Raw genomic sequence first — 26,502 nt, 5'->3', positions numbered from 1 at the left:
ATTTGCTTACCCCAACCTCAAATTCCAAGTCTTTTGAGACTTTAACCCATGCCCCCGGCGCAACAAAAAGCCCCAGAAAATGGTGTATGCCTAACTAATTGTTTATTTTAGCCTTTTTTGCGTTTCCTTGCCAGAATATCCTACGCCCCCCAATGTGACCATCAGTAAACTTCTCTACAGCCGGCAGAGGACGGAGGTGGATGTGGAGTGGATGACACAAGGCACCGGGGACCTGACTGGTTTTATGGTCCAGCGACAAGCCAGCATCCGATCTGTCCCAATTCCTAAGCGATCCGTCCAGGCCGCTACCTGGGACACGGTGGCCAATGACATCGAGCCTGAAATCCGGGGGCACAAACTTGGAGGACTGGACCCTTCAATCGTATACGCTTTCAGGATACTGGCTGTCAACCATAAGACAACGGGATTTCCTTCTGAGGTGAAAACACCAGGTACAGTCTGAGGTTCATGGGTCTGGTGTAAAAGTATTGGTACCCTTGTACCAAAGATTCCAGTGCCAGGGTGTGAGTGACATTTACCAGTGATGATGGTGACCTTACTGCCTTCTGGGGCTCGTACGGGGCCCAGACCTCCAGCATACAGATGTGAGATGTGGTGCTGTGCGCTGACGTCTGCTCCTTATTCCTTTCCATACTCCTGTTCTTCTGGGGAATCTTGGGGATTTTCTAAGGAGTTTAGTCGATTTTCAGAAACATCCGACCCTTCTACTTTGAGGCCGCTGCAGGATATATAGGGTGCACTCAATTTCTGCCTGTATGGCTGGCCCTCTCTGACCACTGTGATTGGACCACCTGCCTCGTATAGCTACGTCTCTCTCACTGTACTGTGGCTTCGGGTTCACTGGCCCCTGTTCTCTCTCGAGAGAGAGAGGAGAAGAGCAGTGTGCTAATTAACTTTTTCTGTTATTATTTTCTCCTTTTATTGACCCTTAAAGGGGTTTTAAATGACTTCTTAAAAGTTTACAGAGGCGAGGCATCCATGTCAAAGAAAGTTACTTACCACTGGAATCCAGTGCTGTCCTCCAGGATCGGATGTGATCATGTCCCGGCCACCAGACGCCTGACGCTGCAGCCAATCGTCCTCATCGGCCAGGTGATTGGTGATTGGACCATGTTCAGTTTTGGATGTTGCGGGGCTGAGCTGTCGGATCTCTAGTGGTCAGTAATTCTATTCTTTTATATGTTTTTTTCCCTCCATAAACTTTTCATATTCCTTTTAACTCTGTGCCTGGAAAATACCTAAATATTTTTGGTTAAATTCGGTGTTCGGGTCTCACCATCTGACAACCTGACTGTAACACCTGAGTTGTCATACAGTGTGCACCCTTCACCAGAGTGTCCGTGTCAGAGCAGTAATGGCCGCCGCGCCAGGTCATGTCCCTTACTGATCAGATTTGTCCACACAGAATAATATTGTACCATCCCTTTTAACCGGTCATTCTTACAGATTAGTATAATTCTTTTCCTTCCAGCCGATCCTCCAAATAACGTTTACCCTGCCGCTATCGGGGCCGGCTTTGCTGGTATGTTGGTGGCCAGTGTAGCCAGCCTTCTGGTTTTCCAGTACATTGTCCGGAACCGCGAGAACAACCCACGTGAGTGACGATGACCCGATCTCCGGATATTGGCGCGGCCTTATTGTTACTGTTCACATGGCGGCTAATGACTGCAGATTAATATCTGATATTACTGATTCTGGGTGACCATGGAGTGCACGGTGCCGGTGGTTTCACACCCAGTAGAGAAGAAAATTTTAATTCTCTTTTTTGGGATCTCTCCTAAATTTGTCAAGCACATGATGTGGAATTGCGCGAGGTCTGTGCACATCACACCTCCTCATGGGCCCGGGTTTTCATAGAAACAGGAGAGTCCTATTATTTATTTATTTTTTGCTATTCTTCCCCCCCCCCCTGCAGCGGTGTCCTACACAGGGGGCCCACACAGTCATAGGCTTGACATTGAATTACAGGGGTATTTTAGCCACAAGCCTCTCATAGGTGATAAACGCTGGATTAGTGGCACCCGCCCTGATCGCCAGCAGAGAGACCACTGTCCCCCCGATTTCTCAGTCGCAAGAATGCAGTTAATGGGAGTTTGAATGGAGCTGCGATGACAGATACGTCTGGCTGTAATAACTCTCCAATGTTTTCTAACCACAGTATTATTTCTCCTTCTTATATCTCCTCCAGGATTGCACGACTTGTTCTTCAGACCGTAAGTAAAATACTTTAATGAGTTGGGAAATTACAACTAATTATATGGCTTTTGACCATCTATAAAAAAGAATTATTTAGAAAGCAATGTTGATTAAAAAGTGGCTCATTTTGTGTATACAGCTCCTATGCTGACTTTTGTGTCTCACTGGTTACCGAGCACATCTGTCCCATATGGACTCACCCTGTGTATGTTCGGTAGGTCAGTCTCCATGAGAACCTTTCTATGACTCTGTCTCATCTGCTCATTAGCGCCACGGCTGAGTCCCGAGAAAACATCCGCAACCCTGAAGATGCGGAAACAGCAGCAGATGGTGAAGAAGGACCTGCCAGTGCCGGAAATGCACCAGCGGCAGAAGCTCCTGCTGAGGGTAAGGGACCATCATATTACTGTGTGAAGCCCCTGATGGTGCATATTAAACAGGGTCTCCCGGTGTTCAGACCAGCTTATTTATGGTCAGTGTGCACATGGACGGCAAACTGACCCAATGTCAGTCCATGTGCATGAGCAATTTTGGGGGAAAAACATGCAGCATGCTTTATTCTCATCCATCTTTGCAATGCCCTATGGATGATTGCTCTGAGCCCCTCGTATACCCTTCCACGCTGTTTACGATTGTACCGAGCCGCTAATACACCCGTCCACGATGTATATGATTGCACTGAGCCGTTCTTACACCTGTCCGCGATGTATATGATTGCACTGAGCCATTCCTACACCCGTCCGCGATGTGTATGATTGCACCGAGCCGTTCTTACACCAGTCCGATGTGTATGATTGCACCGAGACGTGATTACACCCGTCCGCGATGTGTATGATTGCACCGAGACGTTCCTACACCCGTCCGCGATGTGTATGATTGCACCGAGCCGTTCCTACACCCGTCCGCGATGTGTATGATTGCTCCGAGCCGTTCCTACACCCGTCCGCGAGGTGTATGATTGCACCGAGCCGTTCTTACACCCGTCCGATGTGTATGATTTCACAGAGCCGCTCCTACACCCGTCCAATGTGGATGATTGCACCGAGACGTTCCTACACCCGTCCGATGTGTATGATTGCACCGAGCCGTTCTTACACCAGTCCGATGTGTATGATTGCACCGAGACGTTCCTACACCCGTCCGCGATGTGTATGATTGCACCGAGACGTTCCTACACCCGTCCGCGATGTGTATGATTGCACCGAGACGTTCCTACACCCGTCCGCGATGTGTATGATTGCACCGAGCCGTTCCTACACCCGTCCGCGATGTGTATGATTGCTCCGAGCCGTTCCTACACCCGTCCGCGATGTGTATGATTGCACAGAGCCGTTCCTACACCCGTTCGCGAGGTGTATGATTGCACCGAGCCGTTCTTACACCCGTCCGATGTGTATGATTTCACAGAGCCGCTCCTACACCCGTCCAATGTGGATGATTGCTCCGAGACGTTCCTACACCCGTCCGATGTGGATGATTGCACCGAGACGTTCCTACACCCGTCCGATGTGTATGATTGCACCGAGCCGTTCTTACACCAGTCCGTTCTTACACCAGTCCGATGTGTATGTTTGCACCGAGACGTTCCTACACCCGTCCGCGATGTGTATGATTGCACCGAGCCGTTCCTACACCCGTCCGCGATGTGTATGATTGCTCCGAGCCGTTTCTACACCCGTCCGCGATGTGTATGATTGCACCGATCCATTCCTACACCCGTCCGCGATGTGTATGATTGCACCGAGACGTTCCTACACCCGTCCGCGATGTGTATGGTTGCACCGAGCCGTTCTTACACCCGTCCGCGATGTGTATGATTGCACCGAGCCGTTCTTACACCCGTCCGATGTGTATGATTTCACAGAGCCGCTCCTACACCCGTCCAATGTGTATGATTGCTCCGAGACGTTCCTACACCCGTCCGATGTGTATGATTGCACCGAGCCGTTCTTACACCCGTCCGCGATGTGTATGATTGCACCGAGCCGTTCTTACACCCGTCCGATGTGTATGATTTCACAGAGCCGCTCCTACACCCGTCCAATGTGTATGATTGCTCCGAGACGTTCCTACACCCGTCCGATGTGTATGATTGCACCGAGCAGTTCTTACACCAGTCCGATGTGTATGATTGCACCGAGACGTTCCTACACCCGTCCGTGATGTGTATGATTGCTCCGAGCCGTTCCTACACCCGTCCGCGATGTGTATGATTGCACCGATCCGTTCCTACACCCGTCCGCGATGTGTATGATTGCAGAGCCGTTCCTACACCCGTCCGCGATGTGTATGATTGCACCGAGCCGTTCTTACACCCGTCCGATGTGTATGATTTCACAGAGCCGCTCCTACACCCGTCCAATGTGGATGATTGCACCGAGACGTTCCTACACCCGTCCGCGATGTGTATGATTGCACCGAGCCGTTCCTACACCCGTCCGATGTGGATGATTGCACTGAGAATGCACCGAGACGTTCCTTCACCCGTCCGCGATGTGTATGATTGCACCGAGCCGTTCCTACACCCGTCCGCGATGTGTATGATTGCACAGAGCCGTTCCTACACCCGTCCGCGATGTGTATGATTGCACCGAGCCGTTCTTACACCCGTCCGATGTGTATGATTTCACAGAGCCGCTCCTACACCTGTCCAATGTGGATGATTGTTCCGAGACGTTCCTACACCCGTCCGATGTGTATGATTGCACCGAGCCGTTCTTACACCACTCCGATATGTATGATTGCACTGAGACGTTCCTACACCCGTCCGCGATGTGTGATTGCACCGAGCCACTCCTACACCCGTCCGCGATGTGTATGATTGCACCGAGCCGTTCCTACACCCGTCTGATGTGTATGATTGCACCGAGACGTTCCTACACCCGTCCGCGATGTGTATGATTGCTCCGAGCCGTTCCTACACCCGTCCGCGATGTGTATGATTGCACCGATCCGTTCCTACACCCGTCCGCGATGTGTATGATTGCAGAGCCGTTCCTACACCCGTCCGCGATGTGTATGATTGCACCGAGCCGTTCTTACACCCGTCCGATGTGTATGATTTCACAGAGCCGCTCCTACACCCGTCCAATGTGGATGATTGCACCGAGACGTTCCTACACCCGTCCGCGATGTGTATGATTGCACCGAGCCGTTCCTACACCCGTCCGATGTGGATGATTGCACTGAGAATGCACCGAGACGTTCCTTCACCCGTCCGCGATGTGTATGATTTGCACCGAGCCGTTCCTACACCCGTCCGATGTGTATGATTTCACAGAGCCGCTCCTACACCTGTCCAATGTGGATGATTGTTCCGAGACGTTCCTACACCCGTCCGATGTGTATGATTGCACCGAGCCGTTCTTACACCACTCCGATATGTATGATTGCACTGAGACGTTCCTACACCCGTCCGCGATGTGTATGATTGCACCGAGCCACTCCTACACCCGTCCACGATGTGTATGATTGCACTGAGCCGCTCCTACACCCGTCTGATGTGTATGATTGCACAGAGCCGTTCCTACACCCGTCCGCGATGTGTATGATTTCACCGAGCCACTCCTACACCCGTCCACGATGTGTATGATTGCACTGAGCCGATCCTACACCCGTCCAATGTGGATGATTGCTCCGAGTCGTTCCTACACCGTCCGATGTGTATGATTGCACCGAGACGTTCCTACACCCGTCCGCGATGTGTATGATTGCACCGAGCCGTTCCTATACCCGTCCGCGATGTGTATGATTGCACAGAGCCATTCCTACACCCGTCCGCGAGGTGTATGATTGCACCGAGCCGTTCTTACACCCGTCCAATGTGTATGATGTGTATGATTTCACAGAGCCGCTCCTACACCTGTCCAATGTGGATGATTGTTCCGAGACGTTCCTACACCCGTCCGATGTGTATGATTGCACCGAGCCGTTCTTACACCACTCCGATATGTATGATTGCACTGAGACGTTCCTACACCCGTCCGCGATGTGTATGATTGCACCGAGCCACTCCTACACCCGTCCACGATGTTTATGATTGCACTGAGCCGCTCCTACACCCGTCTGATGTGTATGATTGCACAGAGCCGTTCCTACACCCGTCCGCGATGTGGATGATTGCAGCGAGCCACTCGTAAACCCGGTCTGATCGGCCCGATTATTTCAGTGCTTGTGTGAGTTTGGTCTTATTAAAGTCTAAGGTTTCAGGAGGCAAACAAAAAAACCAATTCTCTGCCGCTTTCTCTGGGCACACAGTGAATGGCAATGGCTGAGGAGGTCACTGCTGGGGTTTCCTGGCATGTTCAGTCCAGACAGGAGGTAGAGACGTGGGAAATATCAGAGAATTTGCTGATTTTATTTTATTTTTCCTATTTCCCCATTAGCATCTGGTCCCAGTAACTCGGAGGTGCCCCTGTCCCAGATGTCTCCAACCTCAGAGGAGCCGCCGGTCAATGTCACCATCACTGTGACGGCATCGTCCTAGAGGAAGGTCTCATCGTGGAGGAGCAGGGATGTCGCCGCAGAAATCCTGGGCCGCATGGATGAGTAACCCGACCACACAAGGGACCATTACAGACGTGGTTTATATGCTCAGATTGCTTATTAAGGGTGGTGTTTCATCATATCTGGGTGTTGCTGGGGGATTTGTTGTGGGACTTAAATGTTGGAGGTATGAACTCAGATTAATAGTTACTTTAGTTGGCACACGCTCTTTTTAATGAACAGAGTGTCTTCGGCGTGCTCGAATAATATGTTCGAGTCCCCGCGGCTGCATGTCTCAAGGCTTTTCGACAGCCGCAATCCACGCCTGTAAGGCTACGTTCACATTAGCGTTGTGCGACGCAGCGTCGGGCGCCGCTGCGTCGCCGCATGCGTCATGCACCCCTATATTTAACATGGGGGCGCATGGACATGCGTTGCATTTGCGTTTTGTGACGCATGCGTCGCTGCGGCGCACGCGTCAGGGCATTTTTTGTGTGTCCAAAATCAAGCAAAAAAAGGACGCATGCGTCACAAAACGCTGCGTTGTGCATGCGTTCACATTTGCGTTGTGCGTTGCGTCGCCGACGCTGCGGCGCACAACGCAAATGTGAACGTAGCCTTAGGCAATCCCTATATGTGTTGTGGCTATCGAGCAGCCACGGGGACTCGAACATATTATTCAAGCATGGCGAAAACACTTGGTTAGCACCAGAGCATGGTAACACCTTATCGGGCACGTTCACTCATCACAAGACTTCAGCTTTCTGAAAATACCTTATTTATGATCAGAAATTCCTTTAACATTTCGGATCTGATGGAATTCAGCCTCGTACCTGGGTGCGTTCGGGATTTTTTTTGTACATAGTTCACAATAAAAACTTTGCACATAAAACTGGAAAAGTCCTTTTAAAACCAAGATGACGTCAGCGCCTTAGTTTTAATGTACACTGTACTCGTACACTGGCATCCTGAGCACCACTTGTGATGGCTAGGACCCCCGCAACATCACAGACCCCTGCCTGTCATGGAGGTGTTTGTAATCACGAGGCTCACAAGTCCCCCGGCCCTCGCTGGCCAGCTGGGGAAGATCACTTTGTCCTAGTCTGGTAGCCACAGAGTAAATCTTTCTGTTGACAGCTAGCAGAGATCCTGGGAATAGAGACTATTGATGCATAAAGATTAGAAAGTCGCAGTCTATCTGCACGATCCCATGATTTCTGCACCTTCTCCCTGCGTGAGCCCGAATGCAGAGTCCGGCAGCATTCCAATACTTTGCTTTCAGCACCACTGCTTGCTGCCAGTGAATGGCTCACGTGTCTGCCATTACTGCAGTGTACCACTGCTTGCTGCCAGTAAATGGCTCACGTCTGCCATTTCTGCAGTGTACCACTGCTTGCTGCCAGTGAATGGCTCATGTCTGCCATTACTGCAGTGTATTCCCGGGGTTTCCAGCATGTTGGCGGCTCTCACACCTCCATCAATGATCACGCCACACATCGTGTTGTATATTAGGCATCTGTCTTTTTAATATTATATTACAATATAACAAAAAGTTAAAACCGGAAACACGAAATCCTACAACACTTATGTACAAACTGCTACAGAATAATTCCGCTTCTTTGTAGGAAAATAGTAATTTTTTCTATGATAAGAAATAACACTTTATACTTTGCAGAAAATAAAACTAAGAACAAGGCAGAAAGTTGTGAACGGAGGTCCCATGGTCCGGGGGGTCTCCACGGATCATGTATGTCAGAGTGTGTACAAGGTACGGGGGGATCGGACACAAACGTGCAATCCTGGAAAGTGCTGCACTATGGGCACATGGAGGATGGGACATGACATTGTCATCTGGAGAACTACAAGTCCCAGACCAGTTATATATGTGCTAAGTGACATAAGATGCAGTGAAACAATCATCGTCTCCCTCGTGTCTTGGCCAACGTCTCAATCTGCCACCCCTCCTCTATATACCAATAACCATGAGCGATCTGCCAGACGCCTCGCGCTCCTGACATAAATAATAATACGCGACACTTAGAACAGCGCCATTATAATAAATTACACCGCAGCCGGATAGGAGCTGCACGGAGAACGTCCCGCTGCTGGAAGGGGGTCCTCTGAGGGGCCAGGTCACTATACAGTCTGGGCTCCCTGTAGATATCTTTGCACGTTTTCCCACAAACGCCGGGACCCCCATCATAATCAGGGACACGGGGGCAACACTGACCATACGTGGAAGGTAGTCGTGCCCTCCTCAGCCTGAGACATACTGGTGTCAGTAATGTGGGGAGCGATTAGCTAAGAGCACGGACCCCCATCCCGGGATAGAGGATACATACAGCCCGAGGCTGAACATCGCCTCTGGAGCTGCCGAACAGCGCACGAACGGTCCCCAAATTCACCATGTTTAGATATTAAGTGAACTAGAAATTAAGGGTGCGACTCACTCACGATGCAGGAAGCTGAGATACATGGAGCTGTTTGCTCGACAGTTTGCAGCCATCGCCTCAATATTACTGCCAACCCGTGCGCTCATTGCCCCTCATAGGTGAGCTTGGTATTAGGCCGCACAACGAGGCCCACCGGGAAGTAAAGACAAATCCCTCAGCACAATGGCGGCCATCACTAATCATAATTAGCAGCGGTGCGTTATTACATCACGCCGACAATGATACAACATATATACAACTCATTTCTCTGGCCGTCACTGCGCCACATCGAGGTGACTAATATTTTGCTTTAAAAAAAAATATAATTGCAGAGTGTCGGCTGTGAACACGACTGTACAGGACGAGGTCGTTACTGATTATTACAACGGTCAATTAGTGCATAAGTAATATTAAATAATATCTTATAATTTAATCACATATAACACGGACAGAGCCAGGACTAAAGTGCTTCTCTCTGCCATCCACGCCCGTCTGCCCCCGGCCACTATATTTACAGGCCAAGTAACGACACCGCGCCACCTGCACAGCTAACACCAACTCTAAGCCGCCATTATCTGCCATGATTGGTTGTACCAAAAGTCATGGGACAGATCGGACGCCATATGCAAAACGTACTTTGTCCAATTTGGTTCTGTCAGTCAGGATTATTTCTCCCACAGGACACCAGGGGGCATGTTTTCTGTATATGGCAGCACAGACTATGCTTTCTATACAGTGCATGTACTGGCCTGGCGTGCGTCACGGGAACGCGATGCAGGGTCCTACCAATGCAGCCGCAGCTTTTAGGACATTTCTTTTGTAGTGAGCAGAGCAGCCATATTGGCACGGGATATAAATAAGTGAATCTCGTGTGTTCCCGGGGAACAGGTGGGACAATGTCAGCACAGGTGATGTACTTGTCCCATGGGCCCAAAGCACGACTGCGTTACATTGTAATGGGTGGTCCGCAGTCGTGTGATGCTGCTGTAAAGAGGAAAGTGCAGTCCTGGGCTCTGGTTCACGCTTCTGCTATCGGCAGCTGCTGGCGGCCGGTGGAGCCATCTAACGTCCGAGTCTGGTTTTCATCACAGGAACTTAGAACAATAGGAGTCGGTGATGTGAAGCCGCCATCGTCTCGTATACTGGAGCAACCGTCACCTGAGAATGTCAGGGAAGTGTGGTTTTTATTCAGCCATAACCAAGTCCTCCTCCATCCTCCACTACTCTCCCGTATCCTTGTCTTCTATCCTCCAACATGTGCTCGTCCTCCTCTATTACTCCCCCATATTCTCGTCTTCTATCCGCTAACCTCTACAACTCTCCCGTATCCTCATCTTCTATCCTCCACAATGTCCTCATCCTCCTCCATCCTCTCTTACTCTCCCACATCCTTGTCTTCTATCCTCCACTACACCACCAGGAACGGGATAGACGACGTGCTGGAGGATAGAGGATGAAGGAGGACGTGGGAGAGTAATAGAGAATGGAGGACGACTATGACATGGTGGAGGAGAGAAGACAAGGCTACCGGAAAGTAGTAGCGGTTGGTGGGTAGAAGACGAGGATATGGGGGAGTAATAGATGATGGAGAAGGAGGACGACATTGTGGAGGACATGGGAGAGTAGTATCCTCCCATATCCTCATCTTCTATCCTCCACCTTGTCCTTGTCATCCTCCATCCTCTATTACTCTCCCTTATCCTCATCTTCTATCCTCCACCACATCTTCCTCCATAACTCTCCCATGTCCTCATCCTCCTCCAGCCTCTATTACTTCCCCATATCCTCATCTTCTACCCGCAAACCACTACTACTCTCCCGTAGCCTCATTGTCCTCCATCCTCTAGTACTCTGCCATATCATCATCTATCCTCCTCCAGCCTCTATTATTCTCCCACGTCCTTCTTCGTCCTCTGTTACTCTCCCTCATTCTCTATCCTTCACCATGTCCTCATCCATACTCCATCCTCTATACTCTCTCATGTCCACCCCTTCTTCTTAAGCCTTTAAGAAGGGGTTTTCTGAGTAGTGAACAATCCCTGTAACCATCCCAATTTGAAGCTATACCCTTATCTACAGAACATCACTCTGGTGTCCTCTGTGGTCAACGCCGCCTTCTCTGCCCAGACGTGAGTTTTTGTATTCTCTGCATCTTCTCTACTCCATGATTATGTCTCTGCAACCTGTAGTCTTCTTCATCGGCTGCCTAATCCTAAGATCTTTGCTCCTCTTTATCAGCATGTCCCTCAGGGTATGTGCACACGTCAGGATTTCTTGTAGAAATTTCCTGAAGAAAACCGGAAATTTTCTGCAAGAAATCCGCATATTTTTTTTTGCGTTTTTTTCCCGGTTTTTTTTCGCGTTTTTTTTAGCATTTTGCAAGCGAAATTAGCTTGCAGAATGCTAAAGTTTTCCAAGCGATCTGTAGCATCGCTTGGAAAACTGACTGACAGGTTGGTCACACTTGTCAAACATAATGTTTGACAAGTGTGACCAACTTTTTACTATAGATGCAGCCTATGCAGCATCTATAGTAAAAGATAGAATGTTTAAAAGTAATAAAAAAAAATAAAAAAAATGGTTATACTCACCTTCAGGCAGCCGATCTCCACAGCGGCGTCCGTTCCTATAGATGATGTGTGTGTGCAGGACCTTCGATGACGTCGCGGTCACGTGAGCGGTCACATGACCGGTCTCGCGACCAATCACAAGACCACGACGTCATTGCAGGTCCTTCACCACACACCAGCTATAGGAACCGAAGCGGCAGCATGCACCTGAGAGGCGGAAAGACTGCGGGGGCCATCGAAGGTGAGTATATCACTATTTTGTATTTTAATTCTTTTTTTTTTTACCAATTATATGGTGCCGAGTCCGTGGAGGAGAGTCTCCTCCATCCTGGGTACCAACCGCACATAATCTGCTTACTTCCCGCATGGTGTGAACAGCCCCGTGCGGGAAGTAAGCAGATCAATGCATTCCTAGGTGTGCGGAACCCCGCAATTCCGCAAATTTAATGAACATGTTGCTTTTTTTTCCGCGATGCGATTTTTTCGCGGAAAAAAATGCAACAGTTGCACAAAAAATGCGGAATACCCTGAAAATAATGGGAGGCATATGTTAGCGTTTTTTTCGCGTTTTTATCACGGTTTTATAGCGAAAAAACGAGAAAAAAACACGAAAAATACTGAACGTGTGCACATGGCCTCACAGTCTTGTGCCCGACCAGGAGACCTCTGGTCACACTTGGCTCTTTACATTCTACATATAACTGTGACCTTCCCTTAATCCATAGAACTGTAAATTCTCAATGGCCAAACCAGACACAGACACCACTTGGCGCCATTAGTGCCCTCACCTTCAGGATTGGCGGCTTTCATCTCTGGCGTCCCGTCCTGGGGAGGGTGTCGGGCCGGGGCCTGTACATCCTTCTCTTTCACATCCACCTCTACTTCTGGTGAATATTCAGATTCGTCGGAGGATGACAAGTTCATGGGCGCTGATGCAGGACCAAGTGGTTTGGTTTCTTGGGTCTCCTCTTGGTACGGAGCCCTGGCTGCGCCATTGCTGTTGTAAGAGTCATTGATTTTATTAAAACACCTGAAAGAAAAGAAGAAATCATATAATGTAGTCATGAGGCAGCCATAACAAAGGGCAGAGAGCTCTCAAGATCGATCATCAGGGTGTCAACCAAGCTTGTCTGGCCTGTTCTGCATCTGAAAACAACATGGGTGATCATCAACCCCAGATTCCAAACTTAAGGCCCCGTCTCACATAGCGAGATCGCTAGCGAGATCGCTGCTGAGTCACTAGTTTTGTGACGCAACAGCGACCTCAGTAGCGATCTCGCTATGTGTGACACGTACCAGCGATCAGGCCCCTGCTGCGAGATCGCTGGTCGTGTCAGAATGGCCTGGACCTTTTTTTGGTCGTTGAGGTCCCGCTGACATCGCTGAATCGGTGTGTGTGACACCGATCCAGCGATGTCTTCACTGGTAACCAGGGTAAACATCGGGTTACTAAGCGCAGGGCCGCGCTTAGTAACCCGATGTTTACCCTGGTTACCAGCGTAAATGTAAAAAGAAACAAACAGTACATACTTACCATCTGATGTCCGTCAGGTCCCCCGGCGTCTGCTTCCTGCTCTGACTGCCGGCCGGAAAGTGAGAGCAGATCACAGCAGTGACGTCACCGCTGCGCTCTGCTCTCACTGTACGGCGGCTCAGTCAGAGCAGGAAGCAGACGGCAAGGGACACCGAAAGGCGAGTATGTACTGTTTGGTTTTTTTGGTAACCAGGGTAAACATCGGGTTACTAAGCGCGGCCCTGCGCTTAGTAACCCGATGTTTACCCTGGTTACCCGGGTGCTGCAGGGGGACTTCGGCATCGTTGAAGACAGTTTCAACGATGCCGAAGTCGTTCCCCTGATCGTTGGTCGCTGGAGAGAGCTGTCTGTGTGACAGCTCCCCAGCGACCACACAGCGACAAAACAGCGACGCTGCAGCGATCAGCATCGTTGTCTGTATCGCTGCAGCGTCGCTGTGTGAGACGGGGCCTTTAGTTACAACCCCCGAGCAATGAATAATCCCAGCTCAAGTTTCAAGGCCAATCTAACCCCCCCTAAGCTGAGCAACACAATAGTCCTAGCCAGGGCCGGACTGGCCATCGGGCAGTTCTGGCAAATGCCAGAAGGGCCGGTGGCAGTAGTGGGCCGCTCGAGTGTGCCGCTGTCGGCACACTCTCCCCGCTGTCGGCGCACTCCCGGCCCCGCATTCAACTATACCGGCGTCATAGACACCGGTACAGTTGAATGCAATGATGGAGGAGAGAGCGTCTGCTGACGCTTCCTCTCCCATCATTCCCTGCTCTGCCTGCCGCTGACACTGCGGGTGCGCGATGACGTCATATCATCGCGCACCTGCTGTGTGACCGGGCGGGCAGACTGCGACTGCTGAGACCAGAGCCAGAGCAGCGCGGGGCAGGAGGAAAGGTGAGTAGAGTGTTTTTTTTTAATCAATGAGTGATGACTGGATTGTGGAGCTATTGGGGGGGGGGGGGGGTTGTGCTGCATTCCATTCTATGGGCCTCTGCTGCATTATATTCTATGGGCCTGTGCTGCATTGTATTCTATGGGCCTGTGCTGCATTATATTCTATGGGGCTGTGCTGCATTCCATTCTATGGGCCTGTCCTGCATTATATTCTATGGTCCTGTGCTGCATTGTATTCTGTGGGCCTGTGCTGCATTGTATTCTATGGGCCTGTGCTGCATTCCATTCTATGGGCCTGTGCTGCATTATATTCTATGGGCCTGTGCTGCATTATATTCTATGGGGGCTGTGCAGCATTACATTCTATGGGGGCTGTGCAGCATTACATTCTATGGGGGCTGTGCTGCATTACATTCTATGGGGGCTGTGCAGCATTACATTCTATGGGGCTGTACTGTATTATAGTCTATGGGGGCTGGCTGTATTACATTCTATGGGGGCTGTGCTGTATTACATTCTATGGGGGCTGAGCTGTAATGCTGGATACAGCTGTAATTATATGTTATATAGTCGTGTTACACTCCCCTCACTTCTTGTAGCCTATAAGTGTACAAAGATATTATACAGTCACCATGTGACAAGTGGGCCTGTGCGACTTCAAATGCCAGGGCTGAATTTTAGTCCCAGTCTGGCCCTGGTCCTAGCCCTCCATGTTGGGCAAACCTACGATCGTCTCCAGACCGATCGACTCCAGTCCTAAGTCCTCAACCCTGGCACAATGCAGTGCTATAACACAATAGCACAATGCAGTGCTATAACACCCCCCCCCCCCCCCCGAGTCCAAACTCAACCCAACAAGAGCAAGAGTCAATTCCAGCTTGCAAGCAAGGGATCAGAATGTCAACCAAGAAACAAGTGCCACAGGGTGGAGGAGAGGGCACTGCTAGGAACGTAGTGAGCCGCTAGTGATCATCGTAGTGCACTGGCCAGGAAGGCAACAAGACAGAGAAGGAACATGTGGCTGCCTCCGTTACTGACCGGTTATTGTTGCAGCAGTTTCTGCAGTTTCGGCACTCGGACGGGTCTGTCTGGGGTACAGGCGAATAAAGCACACCGCCCTGGAATACAAAACATCCCCGACGTCATGTACTGTATGATCAGATATGGAGCTCTCTATAATACACTGGTTCTCATTATTACAGTGGACGTACATTGGAGATGCTGTGTGGTAAGTGTTCATACACCGGACACGTTCCCTTAAGAGAATTAGGACAGGTCGTATATAATTCTCCATTTAGGATGCCGTTTACTCCATTATGTACGCTGTGATGCCTGTGGGGGCAGCCATTGGTGAGGCTCCCATTTCCCATATATCCCCCATGAACGTTCCCATTGATGAGACTTGTTCCTGGTAAAGTGGTATATTCAATCATCTGTCCATTCAGATCTGACCCTTGATAGAGATAACCAGGAGGCTCGAACTCTGCAGAAAGAAAGTCCAACATGGACAAATAAGTCTCTGATATCATCTAGATCACAGTTTACATGTTCATATGTAATAATCAAATTATATCATGTATTATACTCCCGAGCTGCACTCACTATTCTGCTGGTGCAGTCACTGTGTACATACATTACATTACTGATCCTGAGTTACATCCTGTATTATACCCCAGAGCTGCACTCACTATTCTGCTGGTGCAGTCACGGTGTAAATACATTACATTACTGATCCTGAGTTACATCCTGCATTATACTCCAGAGCTTAACTCACTATTCTGCTGGTGCAGTCACTGAGTACATAATTCCATTACTGATGAGGAGTTAGATCTTGTATTATACTCCAGAGCTGCACTCACTATTCTGCATCTTTTTAGCTAAATTCTGCCTCCATTTCCTTCTTATTCTGCACGGAGCTAATCTGTAGTCTGGGCGGTGTCCTGTTAATTCTCTGTACAGTCACTTTCCTCCATTATTTCTGCTCATAGCTAATAGAAGTTCTGCTTGTGGCTTTAGAAGAACTTACTGTGCAGGAGACTCTGCTGCCGATGCTTCAGGAGACATATAGCGATGAAGGTCATCAGGATCAGAACCATCCCGCCTAACACACAGCCCACGATCACATAGAGCATGTCGCCGCTCCGCGCCAGTGTGCTGGATGAGCTGGAGCTTCCCTGCCCTCCTCGCTCTATGGTGGAAGGAGTGCTGAGCTGCAGCATCGGGTACTCCGAGGCTCCAGGACTCCTGCGGGCTGTAATGTGATGCGGTTATACATTAGTGTGCACCCCGAGTGCCGGCGTCCTTACCCCGCACCCCAGTGTGCCGGCATCCTTTCCCCGCACCCATAGTATCGGTGTGTCAGAGCTAGAGGCCAATTTATCAGTTTTCACCAGAATTCGGACATAAAACTGAAATTTCGCACATTTTTTACAATTTTGTGGGTTTTCTTACGCTTGTTCCGGGCAGCTCCACCATCTTCTTAAAAAGTGAGCAGAGCTTAGCCGCTTACACGGGTAGCCCACTCCGTGCTTGTAGAATCATTTCTGGGGGCAGCATGCGCCTCTTAATGATTTTTTCAGCAGTATTTGTCTAAACGGGGGGTGTAAAGCCTTGGTCTCAATGACTGGGGCCCTGCCGTTTCCCGTCTCGATGACCGAGGCCATGCCGTTTCCCTAATAGGTCTCGATGACCGGGGGGGCCCTGCCGTTTCCCTCCTTGGCCTCGATGACAGGGGGGCCCTGCCGTTTCCCTCCTTGGTCTCGATGACTGGAGGCCCTGCCATTTCCCGCTTCAATCTCGATGACTAGCGGCCCTCCATTTCGCTCCTCGGTCTCGATGACCGGTGTGCCCTGCCGTTTCCCTCCTTGGCCTTGACCAGGGGCCCTGTCGTTTCTCTCCTCGGTCTCGATGACTGGGGGCCCTGCCTTTTCCCTCCTCGGTCTCGATGACCGGGGGGGCCCTGCCGTTTCCCTCCTCAGTCTCGATGACCAGGGGGGGCCCTGCCGTTTCCCACCTCGGTCTCTGACCAGGGGGAGCCCTGCCATTTCCTATCTCGATGACCAGGGGGAACCCTGCCGTTTCCCTCCTTGTTCTCGATGACCGGGGGGGGGGGGCCCTGCCGTTTCCTGTCTCGATGACAGGGCCCTTTTCGTTTCCCACCTCGGCCACTGCCCGCTCACCTTTGGTCTCGCAGATCATCACGTTGCTGTAGTCGCTCGCTCCCCTCTCGTTGAAGCACTGCATCTTGATGTCATACGAGGTCTCCGGCTGCAGGTGACTGATCTGATGCTGCTTTTTGGTTCCTGTAATTAGACTTAATCAGATTTCTGGTTTCTTCCTCATCTGCTGCATTCACCAGGGGACTGTCAGCCCCCCAGGCCTCTGTCCCCCTGGCACTCACCTTCCACCATGTCCCTCTTGTAGTCGCTGTCATTGTCGCTGTCCGTGGGCCGGTAGTAGATGTAGAAGCCTTGGATCGGGGTGTTGTTGTTGTTTGCCGGAATGTACTGGAAAAGTAGAAGAAAGCTGTAAGTCACCCCAAATATAAGGAGCGCGAAGAGGAGGCAGAGGGTCGCTCACCGTCCACTTCAGCAGGATCTCAGAGTCAGTCACCGCCTCCGTGTGGTCAATACGAGGACCGACGATCAGGGGGTTGGGGAGGCGGCTGCTGTATCCGGCCACTTGATACGGTCGGGACACTGTACTGTGCCGGCTCTCCCCATATGTATTAATGGCGATAACTCGGAATTTATACACTGCACCTGTAAAGTGGAGTAATTATGTCCAGCAGGTTACAACACCCGTCCAGTGGCCAGCCACAGCTACAGGCAGCTCCCATCATACCTGGCTCCAGGGCAGACACCTCCACGGACAGCATAGACGGAGGGATGTTCTCTGCAGCCATCATCCAGGCCTTCCCAGTTTTCCTATACTCCACTTTAAAGGACGTTATTGGGGAGCCGCCGTTCGCTCTTGGAATCCACGTCACATAGACGGAGGTCTCTGATGCAGTGGAGATGGTGGGACGGTCGGGGGCTTCAGGAACTAAAAGTGGGGAAAGTAAATGCAATTTAGAACTGTGAATGCAGAACAAAAGGGTAAAACATGAACATTACCGATGACTCTGCGGCACTGGACAGCTCCACACCTATCTCTGCTGTACAGCCAGCACTGCCCAAGGCCCTGCTGCATCCCCAGCACTGCCCGAGGCCCTGCTGCATCCCCTGCACTGTCAGTGGCTCTGCTGCATCCCCTGCACTGCCCGCATCTCTGCTGCATCTCCTGCACTGCCCGCGACCCTGCTGCATCTCCTGCACTGCCCGCGACCCTGCTGCATCTCCTGCACTGCCCGCGACCCTGCTGCATCTCCTGCACTGCCAGCTACCCTGATGCATGTCTTGCACTGCCAGTGGCTCTGCTGCACGCCCTGAACTGCCAGCGGCCCTGCTGCATCCTCTGCACTGCCATCAGCCCTGCTGCATCCCCTGCACTGCCCTGCTGCGTCCGCGACGCTGCCTGCAGCCCTGCTGCATCCCTTGCACTGCGCGCGGCTCTGCTACATCCCCTGCACTGCCCGCGAACCTGACGCGTCTCCTGCACTGCCCACAACCCTGCTGCATCCTGTGTGCCCGCGACCCTGACGCATGTCTTGCACTGCCAGTGGCCGTGCTGCACCCCCTGAACTGCCACGGCCCTGCTGCACCCCCAGCACTTCCAGCAGCCCTGATGCATCCTCTGCACTGCCCTGCTGCATGCCCGGCATTGCCAACAGCCCCGCTGCATTCCCTGCACAGCTCGCAACCCTGGTGCGTCCCTGGCACTGCACGCGGCTCTGCACCTTCCCCTGCACTGCCCGTGACCCTGACGTGTCTCCTGCACTGCCCGCGACCTTGACATTTCTCCTGCACTGCTCTCAGCCTGATGCGTTTACTGCACTGCCCTTGGCCTGATGCATCTCCTGCACTGCCCGCAACACTGCTACATCCCCTGCACTGCCCGCAACACTGCTACATCTCCTGCACTGCCCGCAACTGCTGCATCCCCTGCACTGCCCGCAACACTGCTACATCCCCTGCACTGTCAGCAACCCTGGCTGCATCTCCTGCACTGCCTCCGACTGCTGCATCTCCTGCACTGCCTGCGACTGCTGCATCTCCTGCACAACCAGCCAATGCTCTACATGTCCTACCTCTGTTGTGTTCCTGCCCTACTCCAGTCCTAGCACCCCAGTCTTATACCAGCCTTTTCCTTAGGTTGTAACACAGGTAACGCCATCCCTCCTGACGTATTGATGTATAAACCCAGCTACTTCTGTTTCTTTTTTACAAATAATAAAGTAATAACTACATGAATCCTCAGTTCCCCAAGTACCAGGGGTGCGCAATAACACATGGATGAAACAATGATCTGGGTCACAGAGATGAGTTGAATGTAGCACAGTATAGTGTTAGTGACTGGGGAGGGGATGGACGTGGTGGTCTTCTCGGCTGGCACACTAGATACTTACACAACACAATCCCCTTTGGACAAAGAATGCAGGAAACAAAGAGAAGATTAGTGAGGAGAGGAAAGAGAAACAAGAAATATTACACATCAGAAAAAAAAGCGCCATTGCCATCCTGAGCATTTCTGTGAAGGGTTAACACATCTGAATGGCACCGTCATACATATACAGGTGACCACTGTGTATTGTTCTCTGTTATCAGCCATTTTAGAACCAGAAGCGTCGGACTGCGGCACAGGTGAATGCAGCCTCACTGACTTCGAGATATCACCGTGGACGACTCACCACTGCTGTGCCGAACAGAGTCCTTCTGCACCGGTGAAATGACTTGCTTGTGTCTTCCGACCGGAGGGGAAGGAGCCAGGGTGTTCTTGGAGGACGAGCTCTTCTCTGTGCAAAGTAAAGAACAATCTGACATCAGGTTGTGCTGCAAAATATTACATGTGCTGATGAGTGGCCAGGCGCACACAATACAGCCGGGCCATATGGGAAATAGTCAGCAAGCTTGTGAGCACACACCAACTAAAAGCTGCTATAATGGAGGACAGTTAGATTTCCTACATCAGCTGCACAATGTCTGGTAGACAATAGTCATTCCCAAACTAGAAATCACCAGACTAAGCTCTGCGCTGCCACCGAGCAACCAGGGGATGTGGGAGATTTCAAGTCAGCAGACTAGTGAGTGCAGCTCTGAGGACAAATAATACAGGATGTAACTCAGGATCAGTAATGTAATGTGACTGTGACTGCACCAGCAGAATAGTGAGTGCAGCTCTGGAGTATAATACAGGAGGTAACTCAGGATAAGTAATGTAATGTATGTACACAGTGACTGCACCAGCAGAATAGTGAGTGCTGCTCTGGGGTATAATACAGGATGTAACTCAGGATCAGTAATGTATGAACACAGTGACTGCACCAGCAGAATAGTGAGTGCAGCTCTGGAGTATAATACAGGATGTAACGCAGGATCAGTAATGTAATGCATGTACACAGTGACTGCACCAGCAGAATAGTGAGTGCTGCTCTGGGGTATAATACAGGATGTAACTCAGGATCAGTAATGTATGAACACAGTGACTGCACCAGCAGAATAGTGAGTGCGGCTCTGGAGTATAATACAGGAGGTAACTCAGGATAAGTAATGTAATGTATGTACACAGTGACTGCACCAGCAGAATAGTGAGTGCAGCTCTGGGGGATAATACAGGATGTAACTCAGGATCAGTAATGTATGTACACAGTGACTGCACCAGCAGAATAGTGAGTGCAGCTTTGCGGTATAATACAGTATGTAACGCAGGATCAGTACAGGTCATGGCTCACCTTTGCTGGTTCGGAATGTGAGCATGGCGGGTTGCCCCTCGCCCGCTGCGTTCCTGGCCACCATCAGCACCTCATATAGGCTGACAGGCTCCAGTTCTGTGAGGTGGAACTCGTTCTCGCTGGCTGGGACTCGTATAGAATTCCAGGATCCCACCACATTTCCATCATCATCCAGCTACGGAGGTGAGAGATGATTTAGTAACCTGTAGGAGCGCGCCTCGGGGCATCCTGCTCCGTCTCATACTTCAGCACATGATGGCGCTCACCTTCCGATAGCGCACGAAGTAGGCATTGATCGGTAGGCCGCCATCCCGTCCTGATCGCCACACCAGGAAATACATGTCAGGCTTGGTGGCCTGTGGGGGGCTGAGGATGATGGGAGCCTCCGGTAACATGGTGGCATTGACAGGCTTGTCTGTGGGGGCAGCGCTGGCAAGGACGGGGTCTTCAGTAGTCCTGGGGGCCACATCCAAACGTATCGTGCTCATCTCATAGGGAACTAAGGGATTAAATGCAACAATTCAAATACTTCTGATTAACTGCATGAGTCAATGTGCGCCCCAAACTATCCGGACCCTCGGACAGCGGGGTGATCACCAATATAGTGGCAATTACAGCAGACTACATAACCAAGCAGTTCTGCCCTTCAGGAGTCTAGGAAAGCTGGATGGCATTAATGTGGTCACTTTGGTTATCACCCAGACGCCCCAGTGTCCATAACGGCAAATGTACAATTGATTTATCAGAGAACAGGTCATAATGTCACCAGGCAGGTCGGCCATTCAGGAGTTTTGATAAGTTGGGTGCCCTTCTCTGCAATAACAGCAACAATTTCCCAACTAAGTAGAAGTTTGGAAAAGTTAGGTGGCAATCTTACCTGGAAGCTGTAACATCAGCCATATTGATTGTCATCCAACTGTCCAAGAGTCCTGAAAGGCAAATCTGACCGATACGAGGGAGCAGAGGGATAAATAATCCCATAACTAAGCAGATTGGCCACAAGTCTGGAACAGTTGGGTGGCAGTCTTAACAGGACCTGTAATGGCAGCCATATAGGTTGTTATCCAGCTGTCCCAGAGCCCTGAGAGGCAAATCTGCCCGGTGATGGATGGAGGCCAGGGATTTATTGCTGCAGGATTAGGTAGATGTGACCTTCCGAAGTCTGAAAAGCTGGACAGTGCCGGTGTAATGGCAACCTTCCATCCAGGAACCCAGCTTTCCAGGGAGCAGCTATAATGGAGGGACAACTGAGGGACACGGGGGGACACACCTGCGATTTGTCCCCCGTACACAGGCTGCACACATACAAGGCGAGCGGAATGAATCACCTTTGCAGACGGAAACTGCTGATAATCGGCTCCAGCATTGGCTGCCTGCGAGGCCGTGAAAATACCATCAGCAAACAGAGGCTCCAGTATGAGATGGCCGGACCAGGCGGGGGCCGTACATGAAGGGCTCAGAATATTACCGCCCCCCAGAGAGCAAAACCTGACACATGAGACCGCAAGAGGCTCAAGAATAAAAGATGTCAGATATTGTTATACGAGCGCAATGCAAGACAATGGCCAGTAGGGGGCGAAATATGGCTCTGACCAAGCCCCACAGTAACGCAGGGACCAGTCATTACCCCAATGGGCCCCAAAGCCCAGTCCAGGCTGTTTCTGTTCCCTATGGAGCATCGTGCGATATCTGATGGCGAGTTACATGTTGGACCCGTGCCATCACATTGATGCTACGAAGCTTTTATCATTTTATTAGATGTTTGGAGAAGAAATCACAATTTATGGTACAGAACTTACCGACGGTCAGCGTGGCTTCTGCTCGGGTCCATCCAAACTGATTAGAGGCCTCGCAGACGTATCTGCCAGCGTGCTGCCCCCGGACTGCAGGGATGTGCAAGGAGCTGGACCCCGCCTGAGACATGACCACAAGGAGGGGGTCCGGGCCGCCGCTGCCTGCCGCCTTGGACTGCGATGACTTGCGCGGTTTAGGACGCAGGATATGGAATGGGTGACTACTGATGGGTCCGTTGCCATCAAACCAGCGGATGACGGGTGTGGGCTGACCGGTGGCGTTGCAGGTCAGAGTCACCCACTCTCCATTCACAACGCTCAGACTTGTAGGGGGCGACACAATGGAGGGTCTGGAGCCGGATTCTGGAAGGAATTAAATAATTACTCTACAGGATGCAAAACAAGAACCAACGCTGCCACCACGGGACCGACGCTGCCACCACGGGACCGACGCTTCCACCACGGGACCGACGCTCCCACCACGGGACCGACGCTTCCACCATGGCACCGACGCTGCCAGCACGGGAACGACGCTGCCACCACGGGACCGACGCTTCCACCATGGCACCAACGCTGCCACCACGGGACCGACGCTGCCACCACGAGACCGACGCTCCACCACGGGACCCACGCTCCCACCACGGGACCCACGCTCCCATCACGGGACTGACACTCTCACGACGGGACTGACGCTGCCACCACCCTGCTTTCCCAGGAGCCAGAATAGAAAACCTCTAGATGTACAGACTATTGGCAAATCAGGAGCGATAATCACTCAGTCCCCAAGACACAAGAGCTCAGATGATCGGTGTCCTCACACATAGAAAGTGTGCACTCACTGAGCACTTCTGCCCGGAGGTTTGTGCAGTCTGTGAGGGTCCCCGGATCCCCCTAATCAGTACATTGGAGGGGCTACAATGTATCAAAAAAAGTGTAGTTACACTTCCAGGATTTTGTCACTTTGCAGGGACATGTTCGTGAATTTGTCCCTTTTTCTCATAATTTCCAGATTGTTATAACTGGAGACAGTCCAGAGTAAAAAAGGTCAATAATCTCACTAATTGTTCTAGTAAAGATTTCTATCAGAAAAAAGCAAAAAGTGGGAATCCTGCCTCCTCCCACTTGCTACAATCGGCTTCTCACTGTTTGCCAAGTATTGATGCAAGACTCAGATCGGACAGCAGGTGGCGCTCTTGTATTGCTGTATATGGAATGGAAGAAAGACTAGAAATGACTCTAGCATCAGATTGCGGCATCTCTCAGAGCGGGGATGCCACTGGCATCAGATGGCGGCATCTCTCAGAGCGGGGATACCACTAGCATCAGATTGCGGCATCTCTCAGAGCGGGGATGCCACTGGCATCAGATGGCGGCATCTCTCAGAGCGGGGATGCCACTGGCATCAGATGGCGGCATCTCTCAGAGCGGGGATGCCACTGGCATTAGATGGCGGCATCTCTCAGAGCGGGGATGCCACTGGCATTAGATGGCGCCATCTCTCAACGGGGATGCCACTAGCATTAGATGGCGGCATCTCTCAGAGCGGGGCAGCGCAAACCTAATCTGTAATTTGCAAAGGAGACAAAACTTCCCCTTTAAGACGTCTGAAAACTCGGTTCGGTGCAATACTCATCAGTGCTATTATCTTCACCCACCTGATTGTACTCGGAGTCTTGCTGCCGCCTGTGCCGCCCCTACGCCGTTATCTGCCATGCACTGATACATCCCAGAATCCTCCGCCATTACGCCTGTAACATGGAGTTTGCTCCCCGATGGGCGGAGGCGCGAGGACGGATGCAGCGCCTTGGAGTTGTGCAGCCAGGTGACGGTAGGAAGTGGGCTACCTCGCCACTCACAGGTAAAAGTGACATCTGCACCCAGAAGCACAGACTGGTCCTCAGGGGGGTGCGAAATAGATGGGACCTCTGCAAGGAATAAAAAAGGACAAATGTAAAAAATAATCCTATAATAATAAAACATAAGTATTGACTTGGAGAAAAACGGCATCTTAAAGGGAAAGCGATTCCTCAGAAACCACGGCTGAGCATTACCATGACGAATCACCATGAAACACTGCAGCAATTCCACGGTCATGTGTCCATTCACCGCGTGGCTCACAACTTAATGACTAAATTGCTACGAAATCCCATGGGATCTGGATAAAGGAACATAAACCCTTTACATTGATGACATCTTACAGCTGCACAGTAATTACAGCACCTGAGGGCTCTATAACAGCCCTCCTGGGAACCCTCTCAGCCATTCAAAACAGCCCAATGTGGTCATGTGACTTTACAGTCCTGCCCCCGAGGAGGCAATCTCTTCCTGGGCGGGGATGGCCATTTGAGCCCCTAAAATTGACCTCAGGAAAGCAGTTAATGTGTGGTGTTAAGCCCATCAATGCAATAGGACATCATATAGTGGTAATCCCATCTGTCGTACAGGGGCCCCACATTTAAAAGAGTCCTCTGCCCCTACAGCTCTCCATCCCAGAGTAGTAGGGCCCCTGGTGAAGTCATTGGCCCCATAAGTAGCAGCAGTACAAGCGTCTCTATGGTGACTATACCCTTTGTCAGCTCTTTGTTTTATTTTGTAGTTCCCCCTAAACTAGTCCCCCCATCTATGTCTAACTGTGGTTATATGAAGGGTTAATCAATAAATCACTATGGGTGCATTGGAGCTGCTCACAGAGGGGCAGCGCATGGCAGCACATACACCCATGGGGCAGCCACAGCTGTCTCCTCTATAAAAGTCACGAGCCTTCCCAAAAAAAAAGAAACAGGTGTCACAAGCCTTGTAGGCCAGAGCCGGCATGTGAGAGGGAGTATCGTGCACTGGGTTCACTTACTTTTTTCTACAGATTTTATTTTTCGTATAGTAGTCATTTACTCATTGCCCGTGCTGCTGAGAGTACCTGACCACAGATCACTGTGATACAATGTAGCAATCACACGCTGAGGTCATTACTACGATCCAGTCCAGCAGAAAGAAAAATGACAAGTGGGTGGAGTTTCACAGAAGCCTCCACTGCATAAGCATTGGCGCTGAAGACCCCAATAATGGTGAACATCTCCAGTCCCCGCTGATGGACACACCCAGCCTGTGCACTGTTTGGACCGTTCTCGCTATCTACACGATCAGCGGGAATTCTGGATTAGCGATCGTTACACTCGATGAACCAGAAAAGGAGGAAAAAGTTCTATAAACAAAGGATTTTCAATAAAACGTAAATTTCCAAATATTTTCCTATGAGCCGAAAACTTCATTCCGAGCGGCGTTTTATTGCCGCAACGACTGGAACGGGGACAACGAACATAAAATCACATAATAAATATGGAACTGGCACAGATGGAAGAAAACGACTCCGGTGCCAAGAGGAGCAGGGGAGCGGTGGTGTGCGCCGCCACATCTGGAGGTGACACGTCCTGCATTGTGCGAGGGTCCTCGGCTGGGACACGCAGAGGCGACCATAGATCTGTGCCCCGAGACTGGTGGGGGGAGGGGCGGCGGTAATGGACGTGATCAGGAGCTAGTGTAAATCTCCCCGATTAGTGCTGGACTCGGCCCGCAGACATAGTGCCAACTGCACCCACCATGCGCCTGTCCATCACCCAGACACCTTGTCTCACATAATCGAGAGCTTGTTGTGGTGGCAACGGGAACGTGCCAGCAAGGATGTGAGCGGCATCGGCACCCGTGCCAAAATAATGAGCGCGTCTATTACATAAGCTGGGAAATAAATCCAGATAATTGCAGC

The 26,502-nt window shown here is 51.0% G+C and overlaps 2 protein-coding genes across 7 annotated transcripts in view; one reads left to right on the top strand and one right to left on the bottom strand.

Annotated features, from left to right (window-relative positions):
* VSIG10L2 (V-set and immunoglobulin domain containing 10 like 2) overlaps positions 1 to 7,597 on the top strand; it is a 221,818-nt gene extending 214,221 nt beyond the window's left edge. For all 5 annotated transcript variants that reach the window (XM_077249535.1, XM_077249537.1, XM_077249532.1 and 2 more), the window contains 5 exons: positions 135 to 452; positions 1,493 to 1,615; positions 2,210 to 2,234; positions 2,486 to 2,604; positions 6,603 to 7,597. In XM_077249535.1, the coding sequence (XP_077105650.1) occupies positions 135 to 452; positions 1,493 to 1,615; positions 2,210 to 2,234; positions 2,486 to 2,604; positions 6,603 to 6,703 (686 nt within the window). In that variant the 3' untranslated portion in view covers positions 6,704 to 7,597. The remainder of the gene's footprint in view (positions 1 to 134; positions 453 to 1,492; positions 1,616 to 2,209; positions 2,235 to 2,485; positions 2,605 to 6,602) is intronic.
* Positions 7,598 to 8,203: 606 nt separating this feature from the next.
* The window catches only part of CDON (cell adhesion associated, oncogene regulated), a 91,651-nt gene continuing 73,352 nt past the window's right edge, over positions 8,204 to 26,502 (bottom strand). For both annotated transcript variants that reach the window (XM_077249531.1, XM_077249530.1), the window contains 14 exons: positions 24,401 to 24,670; positions 22,752 to 23,108; positions 21,219 to 21,451; positions 20,953 to 21,127; positions 19,912 to 20,016; positions 17,967 to 18,167; positions 17,703 to 17,884; positions 17,524 to 17,629; positions 17,303 to 17,425; positions 16,150 to 16,374; positions 15,335 to 15,606; positions 15,162 to 15,241; positions 12,493 to 12,734; positions 8,204 to 10,292 (listed from right to left, as the gene is read on the bottom strand). In XM_077249531.1, coding sequence (XP_077105646.1) covers positions 10,153 to 10,292; positions 12,493 to 12,734; positions 15,162 to 15,241; positions 15,335 to 15,606; positions 16,150 to 16,374; positions 17,303 to 17,425; positions 17,524 to 17,629; positions 17,703 to 17,884; positions 17,967 to 18,167; positions 19,912 to 20,016; positions 20,953 to 21,127; positions 21,219 to 21,451; positions 22,752 to 23,108; positions 24,401 to 24,670 — 2,711 coding nt within the window. In that variant the 3' untranslated portion in view covers positions 8,204 to 10,152. The remainder of the gene's footprint in view (positions 10,293 to 12,492; positions 12,735 to 15,161; positions 15,242 to 15,334; positions 15,607 to 16,149; positions 16,375 to 17,302; positions 17,426 to 17,523; positions 17,630 to 17,702; positions 17,885 to 17,966; positions 18,168 to 19,911; positions 20,017 to 20,952; positions 21,128 to 21,218; positions 21,452 to 22,751; positions 23,109 to 24,400; positions 24,671 to 26,502) is intronic.

The sequence above is a fragment of the Ranitomeya variabilis genome, chromosome 4 (genome assembly GCF_051348905.1).
Source record: "Ranitomeya variabilis isolate aRanVar5 chromosome 4, aRanVar5.hap1, whole genome shotgun sequence".
Classification (NCBI taxonomy): Eukaryota; Metazoa; Chordata; class Amphibia; order Anura; family Dendrobatidae; genus Ranitomeya; species Ranitomeya variabilis.
This window is presented reverse-complemented; position numbering and strand designations above follow the sequence as displayed.